At 39.6% G+C, this 11,402-nt stretch overlaps 2 protein-coding genes across 3 annotated transcripts; one reads left to right on the top strand and one right to left on the bottom strand.

Annotated features, from left to right (window-relative positions):
• The first annotated feature begins 1,580 nt into the window (after nucleotides 1-1,580).
• On the top strand, nucleotides 1,581-9,349 carry LOC127811708 (2,3-bisphosphoglycerate-independent phosphoglycerate mutase). Of its 2 annotated transcripts, none has more exons than XM_052351840.1 (10): nucleotides 1,581-1,746; nucleotides 1,834-2,039; nucleotides 2,148-2,275; nucleotides 4,210-4,360; nucleotides 4,463-4,666; nucleotides 6,512-6,936; nucleotides 7,418-7,610; nucleotides 7,699-7,794; nucleotides 8,616-8,771; nucleotides 8,990-9,349. In XM_052351840.1, the coding sequence occupies exons 2-10, from the start codon at nucleotides 1,878-1,880 to the stop codon at nucleotides 9,149-9,151; spliced, it is 1,677 nt and encodes a 558-aa protein (XP_052207800.1). In that variant the 5' UTR covers nucleotides 1,581-1,746; nucleotides 1,834-1,877; the 3' UTR covers nucleotides 9,152-9,349. The 2 variants fall into 2 exon arrangements, with proteins under 2 accessions (XP_052207800.1, XP_052207801.1); XM_052351841.1 differs by having other exon boundaries at nucleotides 1,585-1,746; nucleotides 1,855-2,039.
• A 431-nt stretch (nucleotides 9,350-9,780) lies between these two features.
• Nucleotides 9,781-11,153, bottom strand: LOC127811711 (oxygen-evolving enhancer protein 2, chloroplastic). The gene is made up of 4 exons (XM_052351844.1): nucleotides 10,765-11,153; nucleotides 10,444-10,676; nucleotides 10,317-10,367; nucleotides 9,781-10,180 (listed from the first exon to the last, which is right to left on the bottom strand). The coding sequence occupies exons 1-4, from the start codon at nucleotides 11,051-11,053 to the stop codon at nucleotides 9,920-9,922; spliced, it is 834 nt and encodes a 277-aa protein (XP_052207804.1). The 5' UTR covers nucleotides 11,054-11,153; the 3' UTR covers nucleotides 9,781-9,919.
• Nucleotides 11,154-11,402: the final 249 nt, after the last annotated feature.

Here is an 11,402-nt window from a genome sequence, read left to right as displayed (position 1 = left end):
ATTCTAGATTGAGACGTGGGAATTAGATCTAAATTAATCCCTTATATCTAAATTTGAGTTGGATAAGAGACACGAGTCACTTTTCTATCGATTGACAATAAGAATACGTGGTTAGCTGTGATTTACTATTCTTTAGGTGAAGCATTCTAATGTCTAACTTTTAAATATTCCCACATCACTCAGCATACTTTTTACATGTGTTAATTTGACCTTTAATATTAAAACCCTAGCCATTAGGGTATGAACACTCATATGCAAAACTATATTCATCATTCTAAGGGTCTTGACATGCCTTGAACTTAAACATATAATAAAGCTTGAAATTTCTTAAAGTCCCACCGTTTGTAACCTTAGGTAAGGTGGTCAAAATGCAAGGCCGCCTTTTTTTTCCTTGTCATTCCAGGGTTAAACCTTGACTCGACATGGCTTCAAAAACCAGTTACTCCATGTTTCTAAAATGGGTTAATTATAAAAATAATTTAATTATTTTTATGAATTTATAATTTTATATCATTTTTAAAATTTTAATAATTAAATTAAATATAATTTTATCTATCTATTTAAAAAAATACAATAATATTAATTTGACATGTTAAATGTCATATAATAGGGTTAATTACACCAATAATAACCCAACTTTACATTCTATTACTATTTGATCACTGAATTTTGTAATATTACTTGTTAGTCATTGATATTTCAAAACGATTACTACTTAGTCACTGAACTTTGAAATATTACCTGTTAGTCACTGATATTTCAAAACTGTTACTGCTTAATTACTAAATTTTAAAATATTACCTATTAGTCACTAATATTTCAAAACTGTTACACTGAACTTTAAAATATTACTTATTAGTTACTAATATTTCAAAACTATTCCTTATTCGTCACTCGTGAACTTAAAGTTCAGTGATTATCGAGTGACGGGTGAAAATCGATTTTGAAATATCAATGACTAGCAGGTAATATTTTAAAGTTCAATGACTAAGCAGTAACAGTTTTGAAATATCAGTGACTAATAGGTAACATTTTAAAGATCAATAACTAAATAGTAACAATTTTAAAATATCAATGACTAACATGTAACATTTTAAAGTTCAGTGATTAAGCAGTAACCGTTTTGAAATATTAGTGACTAATAAATAACATTTCAACGTTAAGTGACTAAACAGTAATAGAATGTAAAATTGAATTATTATTAGTGTAATTAATTCATATAATAATAATAATAATAATAATAATAATAATAATAATAATAATATTTATAAAACTTACCCATACAACTATTAATCTTAGGTATTCAAGATTTTCTTGTGGGAAGTGATTATTTCTAGAATCTTCAACATCAGGGTAGCTCGTGTTGGTCTTGGTGTTGAAACGAAATGTGTAATTTGACCCAGAAAAAAAAAAATGAAAATGGTGGGGGTGGGGAACCAAACCAAGATCTGGTGCCATGTGTATTATTATTATTCGAGCATCCATTTTAACAGTGTGAAGAGCATATTCTGTTTGGTTTGGTAACACAATCACGGGGCAATGCACCGGACTTTTGAGAGAGAGAGACAGAGAGAGAGGTAGAGAGGCCACGTTCGTTTACTTTCTCGTCGCCCAATCTCTACGGTCCAACTCTCCATTTTTTATTATAAAACAAACGAACCCTCTCTCTCTCTCTCTCTCTCTCTTTGCTCTTTCTTCTTCATTCTGCGGCTGCTTCCCGTCGCCCATAGACTTCCTCTTCCCAAGGTTTCTCTCTCTCTCTCTCTCTCTGCACCTTTGCGTATTTATATTTCCCGATCTGATGGTTCTTGTTGACCGATTGCTTTGCTTTAGTTTTTGCTTTCTTTTCCGCAGGCTGATTCGATTCGTTCAGAGAGATGGGCAGCGGTGGATTTTCATGGAAACTGGCCGATCACCCGAAGCTCCCAAAGGGAAAGGTCGTGGCGTTGGTGGTCTTGGATGGTTGGGGGGAAGCCAATCCCGATCAGTACAACTGCATCCACACTGCCGACACCCCCGCCATGGATTCCCTAAAAAACGTATTCTCTCTCTATCTCTCTCTGTCTCTCTATATATAGATAGATCTGTCTTCTCCTTATTCTGACCTGATCTTTCTGTTTTTCTCATCTTCTGCGTACCTACTTTAGGGTGCCCCTGATACGTGGAGATTGGTGAGGGCGCATGGTAAGGCCGTAGGGCTTCCCACAGAGGATGACATGGGGAACAGTGAAGTAGGTCACAATGCTCTTGGTGCTGGGAGGATTTATGCTCAAGGGTGAAGTTTTCTACTTTCTTATTTGTTCTTTTATGAAGACTATTACAATATCCGAAAAATCTCCTGTATTAATGTTGGCTTGGATCTTCCCATGTGACTCACCTTGGATTTTTCTGACTCTTGATGGGTCCGTTGCTTCTGATATAATTTATCGTTGTAAGTAATAAACAGATGCATGAATAGACGGACAGCATGAGATGATGAATTACAAAAACGTTTCTCATTGCCCTCACCAACGCATCTTGTTTGAGTAATTAAGTTTCATAAGCATGTATGTGTCTGGATTGTTCTTTGCTAAAAAAATAGTATAACTGCATCGAACATGGCAAAGAAAATATGAAGGGCCTTTAAAACTGAAATTTTCAGTCCTGCCATTTTTCATTTAAAAAAAACATGCTAGTTGGGAATGACAATGATTTGGTCATGTAGAGGCTCTCAAGTTTGAGCCAAATTTCAGCGGCTGTCTTCATCTTGGATACCTCCCTTAGCACCTTGTCACCGAGACTTAGGATTAGTGTGTTGTACGCCTTCTTGAGTATCTCCTTCTTCTGTTCTGCCGTGTAGGTCTTTGGCATTTTGGCTTCTCCCTCCAGTGCCTCCTCAAGGCCAAGATTGTCGAGGAGTGCACGCATCTTCATCTTCCAAAGGGAAAAGTCATTTTGCCCGTCAAACTTCTCTATGCCATGTCTAGAGGCGGATGAAGTAGAAGCCATGATCTCCTATGGGGTTGTGTCTCTCCCCTTGAGTCTTTCTTGAAATCTTGAATGTGGAAGATGGTTGCTCTGATAGCAAATTGCTGTCACAATTCTTGCCTTCACACACTCTAGGATATCCCTCAAGAATTACACACTTGCTCACATGAAGTAGGACAAAATTTTAAGAAACAAGAAAACAACACAGAACTCAAACGCACAGGTGACACAGGAAGATTTATCCTGGTTTGGATCTCCTTTTGAGAGATCCTATGTCCAGATTGATGAGGGTCTTGGCTTCACTATCTTGAAATCAGAGAATAGATTACATGCACTGCACTCTCTCACAACCCTATACACAAGCTGTCCTAACCAGAGATCACAAAGCTATAACACAAACTTCTCTCTCTCATACACAACGCATACTCTTTCTCTCAAGATAGAATGAAATCAGTAGTTAGAATGACCCCCCTCTGGCCCTTTATTTATAAACCATAGAGGGCGGGAGTTACAAGGATTTAAATGGAACTGGCAGCTGCCTTATACATGTGGCGGTTACCATTACAATATGTAACTGACGGACTTCTAGAAGCCTGTTGATACTCGCATCCTTCTTTGATTCTTTCCTCTGTCTCAAGACTAATCTTAGGCAAATCTTTTTACAACAACATTAAATCAGCTTTGACTACTTAAAATAACCAAGCACCCAATTGTGTGTTGTGCCTTATTTTTAAAAAAAAAAATATTTGTAATTGGCCTAGTGACCAGGGTTGAAGCCTGTGGAACCACCCAAAATTATTTTGATTACTTCAGATGGTTATTGTATTTAGAATAAGCATGGAATATTTAGTCCCTTCAGCTTGTAAAAAGCTTAAATATAAGCTTATGGAATATAAGCTCAGTTTTAGTCCCTCCAAATTTCATGTTTAAGCCTAATAGAACAACTCATAACAGAAGTGAGAAATACTACATTTGTTCATGTTGGAGATTATTTGGTTGTTTACCTTATTTTTAGAATGGATACAATGTGTCTTCCCCTTTTGATTCTGACTACCCTTTCCAGCCTGAATATATACTCCACATTCATTTTTCAAGAACCGAGTTAATATATAGTACTGAAGAAGCAATAGGCTATATATCTAATCTTTTTGTATGATTGCTTATAATTTATTTTTTTGCCAGTATGTGATTTTTATGGAAGATAATACAGTTAACTCACTTCTTTAATTTGTTTTTTCACAGGGCAAAACTTGTTGACTTTGCTCTCGCATCTGGGAAAATTTATGATGGAGATGGTTTCAACTACATTAAGGAATCCTTTGAAACTGGCACATTGCATTTGATTGGGTTATTGAGTGACGGTGGTGTTCACTCCCGACTTGATCAGTTGCAGGTTCTTCTTCTTCTTCTCTTTCTGTTGGAAACTATTGTTTTTTTTATCTCTTATGTGTTTGTCATATTCCTGTGCTGAAGTTATTGTTTATTTTGGGTGCAGTTGTTGCTAAAAGGTGCCAGTGAGCGCGGTGCCAAAAGAATTCGTGTTCATGTTCTTACTGATGGTCGAGATGTTTTAGATGGTTCAAGTGTAGGATTCGTGGAGACCCTTGAGAATGATCTTGCAAACTTACGCGCGAAGGGTGTTGATGCCCAAATTGCATCTGGTGGAGGTCGCATGTATGTGACAATGGATCGTTATGAGGTAACCATGACCTTTCTGACTATGCATGTTTCCACAAGCCTTTCTCTGCCCCTTATACCAGTTAATACTTTATCAAGCACTAGCATAAGAAGAAGTACTTGGTATGTTGTTGTTGTTCTTCTGTTCTATTTCTTGGTATACTTTATCAAAGCACTAACATAGATTACACCTGTTCATCTTAGATGTGATGCTAACTTTCCTTGGTCTCTATTTTAAAGGGGGACATCATTGAAATGCTTCTTTGCTATTGGATAGCGATTAAATACACTTGGTTGTTATGAATGGTATTATGCTATTATCAGTTACAACTGATGCATCTAGTTGATGCAAGATTCATCAAGTTGTTTGGGTCATTTACATTTTTTTTTTTTTGCCTTTTAGTGAACAAATCTTGGGGCATATCTAGTTTGTTGTTGCTATAATGTCTAAGGTGGTGTGTTATACATGGGATCATGATTTGAACTGCAAAACCAGCCTCACCGCACTGGCAAGGTAAGACCGTGTATATTTGACCCGCCTCTTACCCTGTTATTAGTACTGGGCTGCCCTCATTTTTTTGACTTGTTAGGGCTTGTAAGGATTATAACTTGGCTGCTTAGGGAAAGGTCATATTAGGACATTGGAGAATGAAATTTTGAATGCTTGGAAGAGCTTTGCACTCTCCTCTCTCCCTCTCCCTCTTTGCCTACCCTAATATCCTGTCCTTAGCTTGTTCTATCTTTCTATTTCCTAAATCTCTTTATTTTCTCCCTATGTTTTTCCCCAATGTTTTTTTTCTTCTATTTCCTTCTCTTTCTTGTTATTTTTATGAAATGAGTGTATTATTTTTCCCTTGACATGTTCAAAGAAACTTTTAACAAGTATTTTATGAAATGAATGAATGTATTATTTTGCCTTTGATGTGTTGGAAGAAATTTTTAAAACATCAGGGCGTCATGTCCGCACCACAATGCGTGGCATTGGCTTGTATGCCACATGCTGGCATGCATGCATACCAAGCAGTCAAGCACTCATAAGATGTAATCGCAACAAGCTGTGTTCTTGTTTGGGATTCTAAAAGCTTGAGGTGCTTGGCAGGTTTGCTAAATGTGCTTGGCAAGCACCATATATGATCATGGTAGACAGAAGACTCACCCTGTGACACCTGCTGGCATCAATTTGTGTCCATAGAAAAAAATCTTTTGACCGTTTGGACGTGAAAATCTTCCCAGCCTTGAAGGTTACAAAACTTAATAATGGGTTTTTCTCCAAAAGAGGGGATTGATGAGACCCAGTTGATGTAAGGTTCGCATCATTTTTTTGGTGCTGTTAGATTTCTAGAAATTCCTTTTCATGTGTAGTTAGTCGTATTGTTTTAGGTGTAAGGAATCTAACACCTCATTTGTTATCATACTGCAGCCACAGTTTTATGTGAATTATGTGTTCTTAAAGTTTTGTGTGAGTCATAAAACAGAGGTTTAGGTGATGGAGGATTCAAGGGTTCTTAGAAGGAATAAGAATTAAATCTTAGGAAGAGCTTTTCAGCCTCCTTTCCCCTCTCTAGTTATATCCTCTTTATCTCCTTGTTCCCCTCACTTCCTTTCTAAATTATCCTATCTTCTTTCTTGTTCAATCTTCTTCTGTTATGTTTTCTATTGTATCTCATGAAACAAATCAACATACTATATTGTGTACAACATGTTTGAAGAAATTTTGGAGAATCCGAAGCTACATCAAACGTCCCAAGTTTCCTTTTTCTTACAGTCATTCTATCTTTGAATTGCTACTGTTATCTAAGCCTAGCTTGTGTATTTTGTAATTGGTTGTCTCAACTGTAATAGTAACTCTTAACTTGTTCTTCTGCAGAATGACTGGGGTGTTGTGAAACGCGGATGGGATGCCCAAGTTCTTGGTGAAGCTCCTCATAAGTTTAGGAGTGCTCTTGAAGCTGTCAAGAAATTGAGGGAGGCTCCTAACATGAGTGATCAATACCTACCACCTTTTGTTATTGTTGATGAACATGGGAAAGCTGTTGGTCCTATAGTGGATGGTGATGCTGTTGTGACTATCAACTTCCGAGCAGATCGAATGGTTATGCTTGCTAAGGCACTTGAATATGAAGACTTTGACTTATTTGATCGTGTTCGGTTCCCTAAAATCCGGTATGCTGGTATGCTTCAGTATGATGGGGAGTTGAAGCTCCCAAGCCGGTACCTTGTTTCTCCTCCAGAGATAGAGAGGACATCTGGTGAATATTTAGTTCATAATGGTGTGTGCACTTTTGCTTGCAGGTAAATTTGAGCACATAAACATATAAAATATTTTTCCATTAGTGGATTGTTCATAGTCTTTATTTAACTGACATTCCCAACTTAAAGAAATGCCAGCACTTGATACCTAGGCTTGTGCATTTTTAATGAATCAAAAAATCCTAGTGTTTGTTTGCCAAATGCAGTGCCATGTTGTTCCTTTCCATTTTAGTGACATCCTGGGCTTCATATATATTTTTTTGTCCTTGTTGGTTATGATAGATTCATCACAATCTTATTCTTACAGATAGTTAAGTAGACCCCTACCAAATGAGTTGTTTTGTCTAATAGGATGGGCTGCTTTGAATTAAAATTTGTGATAGTCTATATATTATAGTCTGAATTATGTAATACCCTAGTGAATATTTTGTTTGATGAGTTACCTCAGAACTTTTCTGGATCTGGTTTGTGTTTAATAAGTCTTTTATTTACTTCTTTAACGTCCCCCTTTTTTCTTATACAGTGAGACTGTCAAATTTGGTCATGTCACTTTCTTCTGGAATGGAAATCGCTCTGGGTGCTTTAATCCAGAGATGGAAGAATATGTGGAAATTCCTAGTGACTCTGGAATTACATTTAATGTGCAACCAAAGATGAAGGCTTTGGAAATTGCTGAAAAGGCTAGGGATGCTATTCTGAGCCGCAAATTCCACCAGGTGCTGATTAGCTTACTAGTGTTTTTCTTTCTGATAAGAACAGCTTGAATGAACAATGGTTTGTAATTACCATCTACCACTTTTTTAGGTACGTGTTAACCTACCTAATAGCGACATGGTAGGCCACACGGGAGACATCAAGGCCACAGTTGTGGCTTGCAAGGCTGCTGATGAAGCTGTAAAGGTGCAATGTTTTTTGGACTGCTACTTGTGCATTGTTTATTTGGTGACAACTGTTGGACTTGCAGTAGATTATCTGCTACACCTTTACTTTTAGATTGAATTATTAATGTGTGACACTCTGGTGAAATTCCCATCAGATTATGGGTGATTTGCAATACTAAAACTTAGCTTCTTCTTACCCTGGTCTATCTTGGAGACCTTCCGAAAATCAAGAGGTAAACCTTGAGTCTCTATCCGACGCCATGATTGTGGGAATTTCATGGAGCCTCACTATTTCATTGATGTGCAATCTCGCTAGCTTCTCTAGCAGTGTGGTCTTAATAGTCAAGAAATGTGTCAACTTATCTCTTAATTTTTAAGAACATCCTGACAATGAACTCTAATTATTAGGTGAGAGTGATCGCTGGCAAATCTTGGAGGGGGCTTGAGTATGTACCATAAGGGTGTATGGTTGTGCCTTTTTTCCCCCTTGCACTTTAAGGTCCCATTTGTATTTTGTTGAGGATTGAAATTTATCCTGGCACAACTATGATGTAAGTTGCCATCCTCTAGGGTTATTTAAAATACAAAAATGATTTGCTTTTTTGTTGCCAAGAACACATTATACTATCAGGGAAATTCTGAATGGTTCCATAAAGGCAATTATGAATCTCAACAAAGACACCACCAATGTTTCTTTCATGCTAACAAGTCTCATGATGCGAAGTAGAATAATCCTCGAAACATGTTTGTTTTAGGTTTGAGTAGATATATTTGCTGATTGTTGATGTTGAACTGCAGCAACTGTTCTACTGATTTTACGGCTCGTATCTGTTTGAGCAGATGATCCTTGACGCAATTGAGCAAGTGGGTGGAATATATGTTGTTACTGCTGATCATGGAAATGCTGAGGACATGGTGAAGAGAAACAAGAAGGGGGAGCCTCTTCTTGACAAGAGTGGCAACATTCAAATACTTACCTCTCACACTCTACAACCAGTTAAGCATGATTGGCTCTCCATCTTTTTTATTGAATTTCTGGTTATAGTGTGCTCTTGATAGTTTAAAAAATTAATATATCTATGCATATATATATATGCACGTAACGGTAGCCCCAGCGTACACACATTCCTGCCATGTGGATTGTGGAGTCCGTGCAACGCAACATAGGTTTTCAGAGAGTAATTAAAAGCTTTATTGGATTGTTTGTTGTATAGGTGCCTCTTGCGATTGGAGGACCTGGGCTGGCACCTGGTGTAAGATTCCGGAAGGATGTTCCTGATGGTGGGCTTGCCAATGTGGCTGCGACTGTGATGAATCTGCATGGATTCGAGGCTCCTAGTGATTATGAGACAACCCTAATTGAGGTTGTCGATTGATGGCGGCTATTTGAGAATACTTTTGAGTAATGTTAAATTTTGTCTGAGAGCTTGTAGATTAGGCCATGTGTGGTAATGTTAAATAAAGACCTGAGTGGAGTCACCAGGCAACTTCATTCCAATCTGTGTCTGATTCTAAGTTGATGGATGAATCGAATCCTGTGCTATTATTTATTGATACCATCTAATTTTGAACTTTTTCTTCTTCTTTTGCTTTTGGATGGCTTTGTCCATTGATCTTAATTAATTAATTCTATTTAGAGAAGAGAATGGTATTATATTATATTGTGCTTGAAGCCATTCGTTAAGGCATTGGCTGTGATCAATCTGAAGTGGTCTGTATCTGTCAAGAAGCCATGACCCTGCTTCGGCATCTTCATCCAACTCTCTTTCAGTCAGCCCCCTAATTGTTGGATCTTAAGAAGCCTGCCTCCTCCTCCTCCCTGCCCCTGCTTCTGCCTGCCATGGAAGAAGAAGCTTCTTTGGGGGTGGGGAAGCCGGGAAGGGGAAAGGGGGTGTGGAGAAGTATGGTTGCATGTACAATCATTAGCGAACATGATAAAAACCTAGATTGAGGGGAAGAAAGACTGAGATTATTGAGAGAGAGAGATTGGATTATATCACTAATGTTTACCCTCAACAAAAACACACCATATTATAATATGTCGTCGTCGTTGTTCTGAAGCAAAGCAGTCCAATAAGAAGAGAAGATAGATACAGAGAGAGGGGGATGGAAGGGACAAGAAATTATTGTTGTTAAATCAACGCTTAAGCCACGCTGAAGGAACTAGCAGCGCTTTCCACGAACTTTCTGGCTCCCTTGAACCATCTCTTGTCGCCGGCCTGAGCCTTGCAGATATAGAGCTTGCCGCCGGAGACGGTGGCTGTGATCAGCTGGTGCTTGCCTCCTTCGTCGCCGTCGGCAGTCCTCGTCAACACCGACAAGAAGTAGTAGGGTTTGCCACCCACCGCCGGAGTCGAAGTCTCCAATATGTTGGCGGTCGCCACCGCGTTCGGGTCGAAGCCACCCTGCGCACGCGCGTACGGCGGCCATCATTATTATATAATTTTCAGCAAGGATACCATAATGTGTATCTCGAATCTTGACTGATTAGTGAAGAATCAGAATCAGGATCTGAATCAGATGAATGGTTAATTAGGTTACCTCAGACTCGGTTTTGCCAGAGTAGGCTTGTTTGCCTAGCAAGTAATCGACCTGCAGACAGATAGATTTAGAAGATGAAGAAGATGAAGATGAATGGCTATGGGGGTTATGTGTTGTGTGTATATACTTTGGAGAGGAATTCCTCGGGAGAGCCGAAGTCGGTGATGGATTTCTTGTCAGTAGGGGTGACCATGACGGAGACGTTGCTGTTGGAGTCGAAGTTGTCCTCGTACCTCAGCACCTGCCCTGGGAACTCCACTTCCTTGCTTGGGTTCCACTTGGCCGGTATCAGCACCTTGAATCCATCCCCGTTGTATGGCAAGAAGTCCGTGTTCGTCTTCGGCTTCCCAAATATGTTTGCTTAAGTACATGCCAATGCAATTCGATTCGATTCAATTCATTTCATACTAAACAACAAAAGAAGGTGCAGATGCAGATGGGTAGGTACCAGCTTCGCCGTAGGCGGCATCGGCAGGCGAAACCTTGGAGCCAACAGCGGCAGCTCCGACGAGCAGAGTGAGGGCCAAGCGGCGAGAGATGGAGTCTGCTGCTGCTGCTGCTGGAGAGGCCGCCTTGGCCTTGTCTTGTTGTTCGTCCTGTTTGTGGGCCGACCGGCAGACTAGCAGCAGCTGGGTGGGCTTGTTGAGCGCGTAGCGGTTGGAGAGAGACCTGCTGCTGCTGCTGGTGGAGAGCGCATGGACGTGGTGCAGGAAACACGCAGTGCTGGACGCCGCCATTTCGCCTCTCCGGCTGCTCTTTTGCTTGCTTGCTCTTCTCCGAGTAATTAAGGTGCAAAGTGGGATAAGGGTGAATTTGTGGGGGGACTGATATATTATGTGAAGGAAAATGAATGGATATTGGGGTGTGGAAAGCGGATTACGATTGCTTCCCCCCTTGGATTTCTGATGTTGTTGGGATAAGGTTCTATTGGTTCTCCTCCTTGCCACCTGGCTGTGGCGCCCCCCCCCCCCCCCCCCCCCCCCTCTTACTCCACCAAATGCCAAATGCTCCACCTCCACCTTTTCAAAGTCCAGTATTCAATGGGCCTCCCAACACTTGGGCTTCGGCCCAATGACATGGGCCCCC

This window comes from Diospyros lotus, chromosome 10 (assembly GCF_014633365.1).
Source record: "Diospyros lotus cultivar Yz01 chromosome 10, ASM1463336v1, whole genome shotgun sequence".
Classification (NCBI taxonomy): domain Eukaryota; kingdom Viridiplantae; phylum Streptophyta; class Magnoliopsida; order Ericales; family Ebenaceae; genus Diospyros; species Diospyros lotus.
The sequence above is the reverse complement of the archived record's forward strand: the minus strand, read 5'-3'. Positions and strand labels throughout refer to the sequence as shown.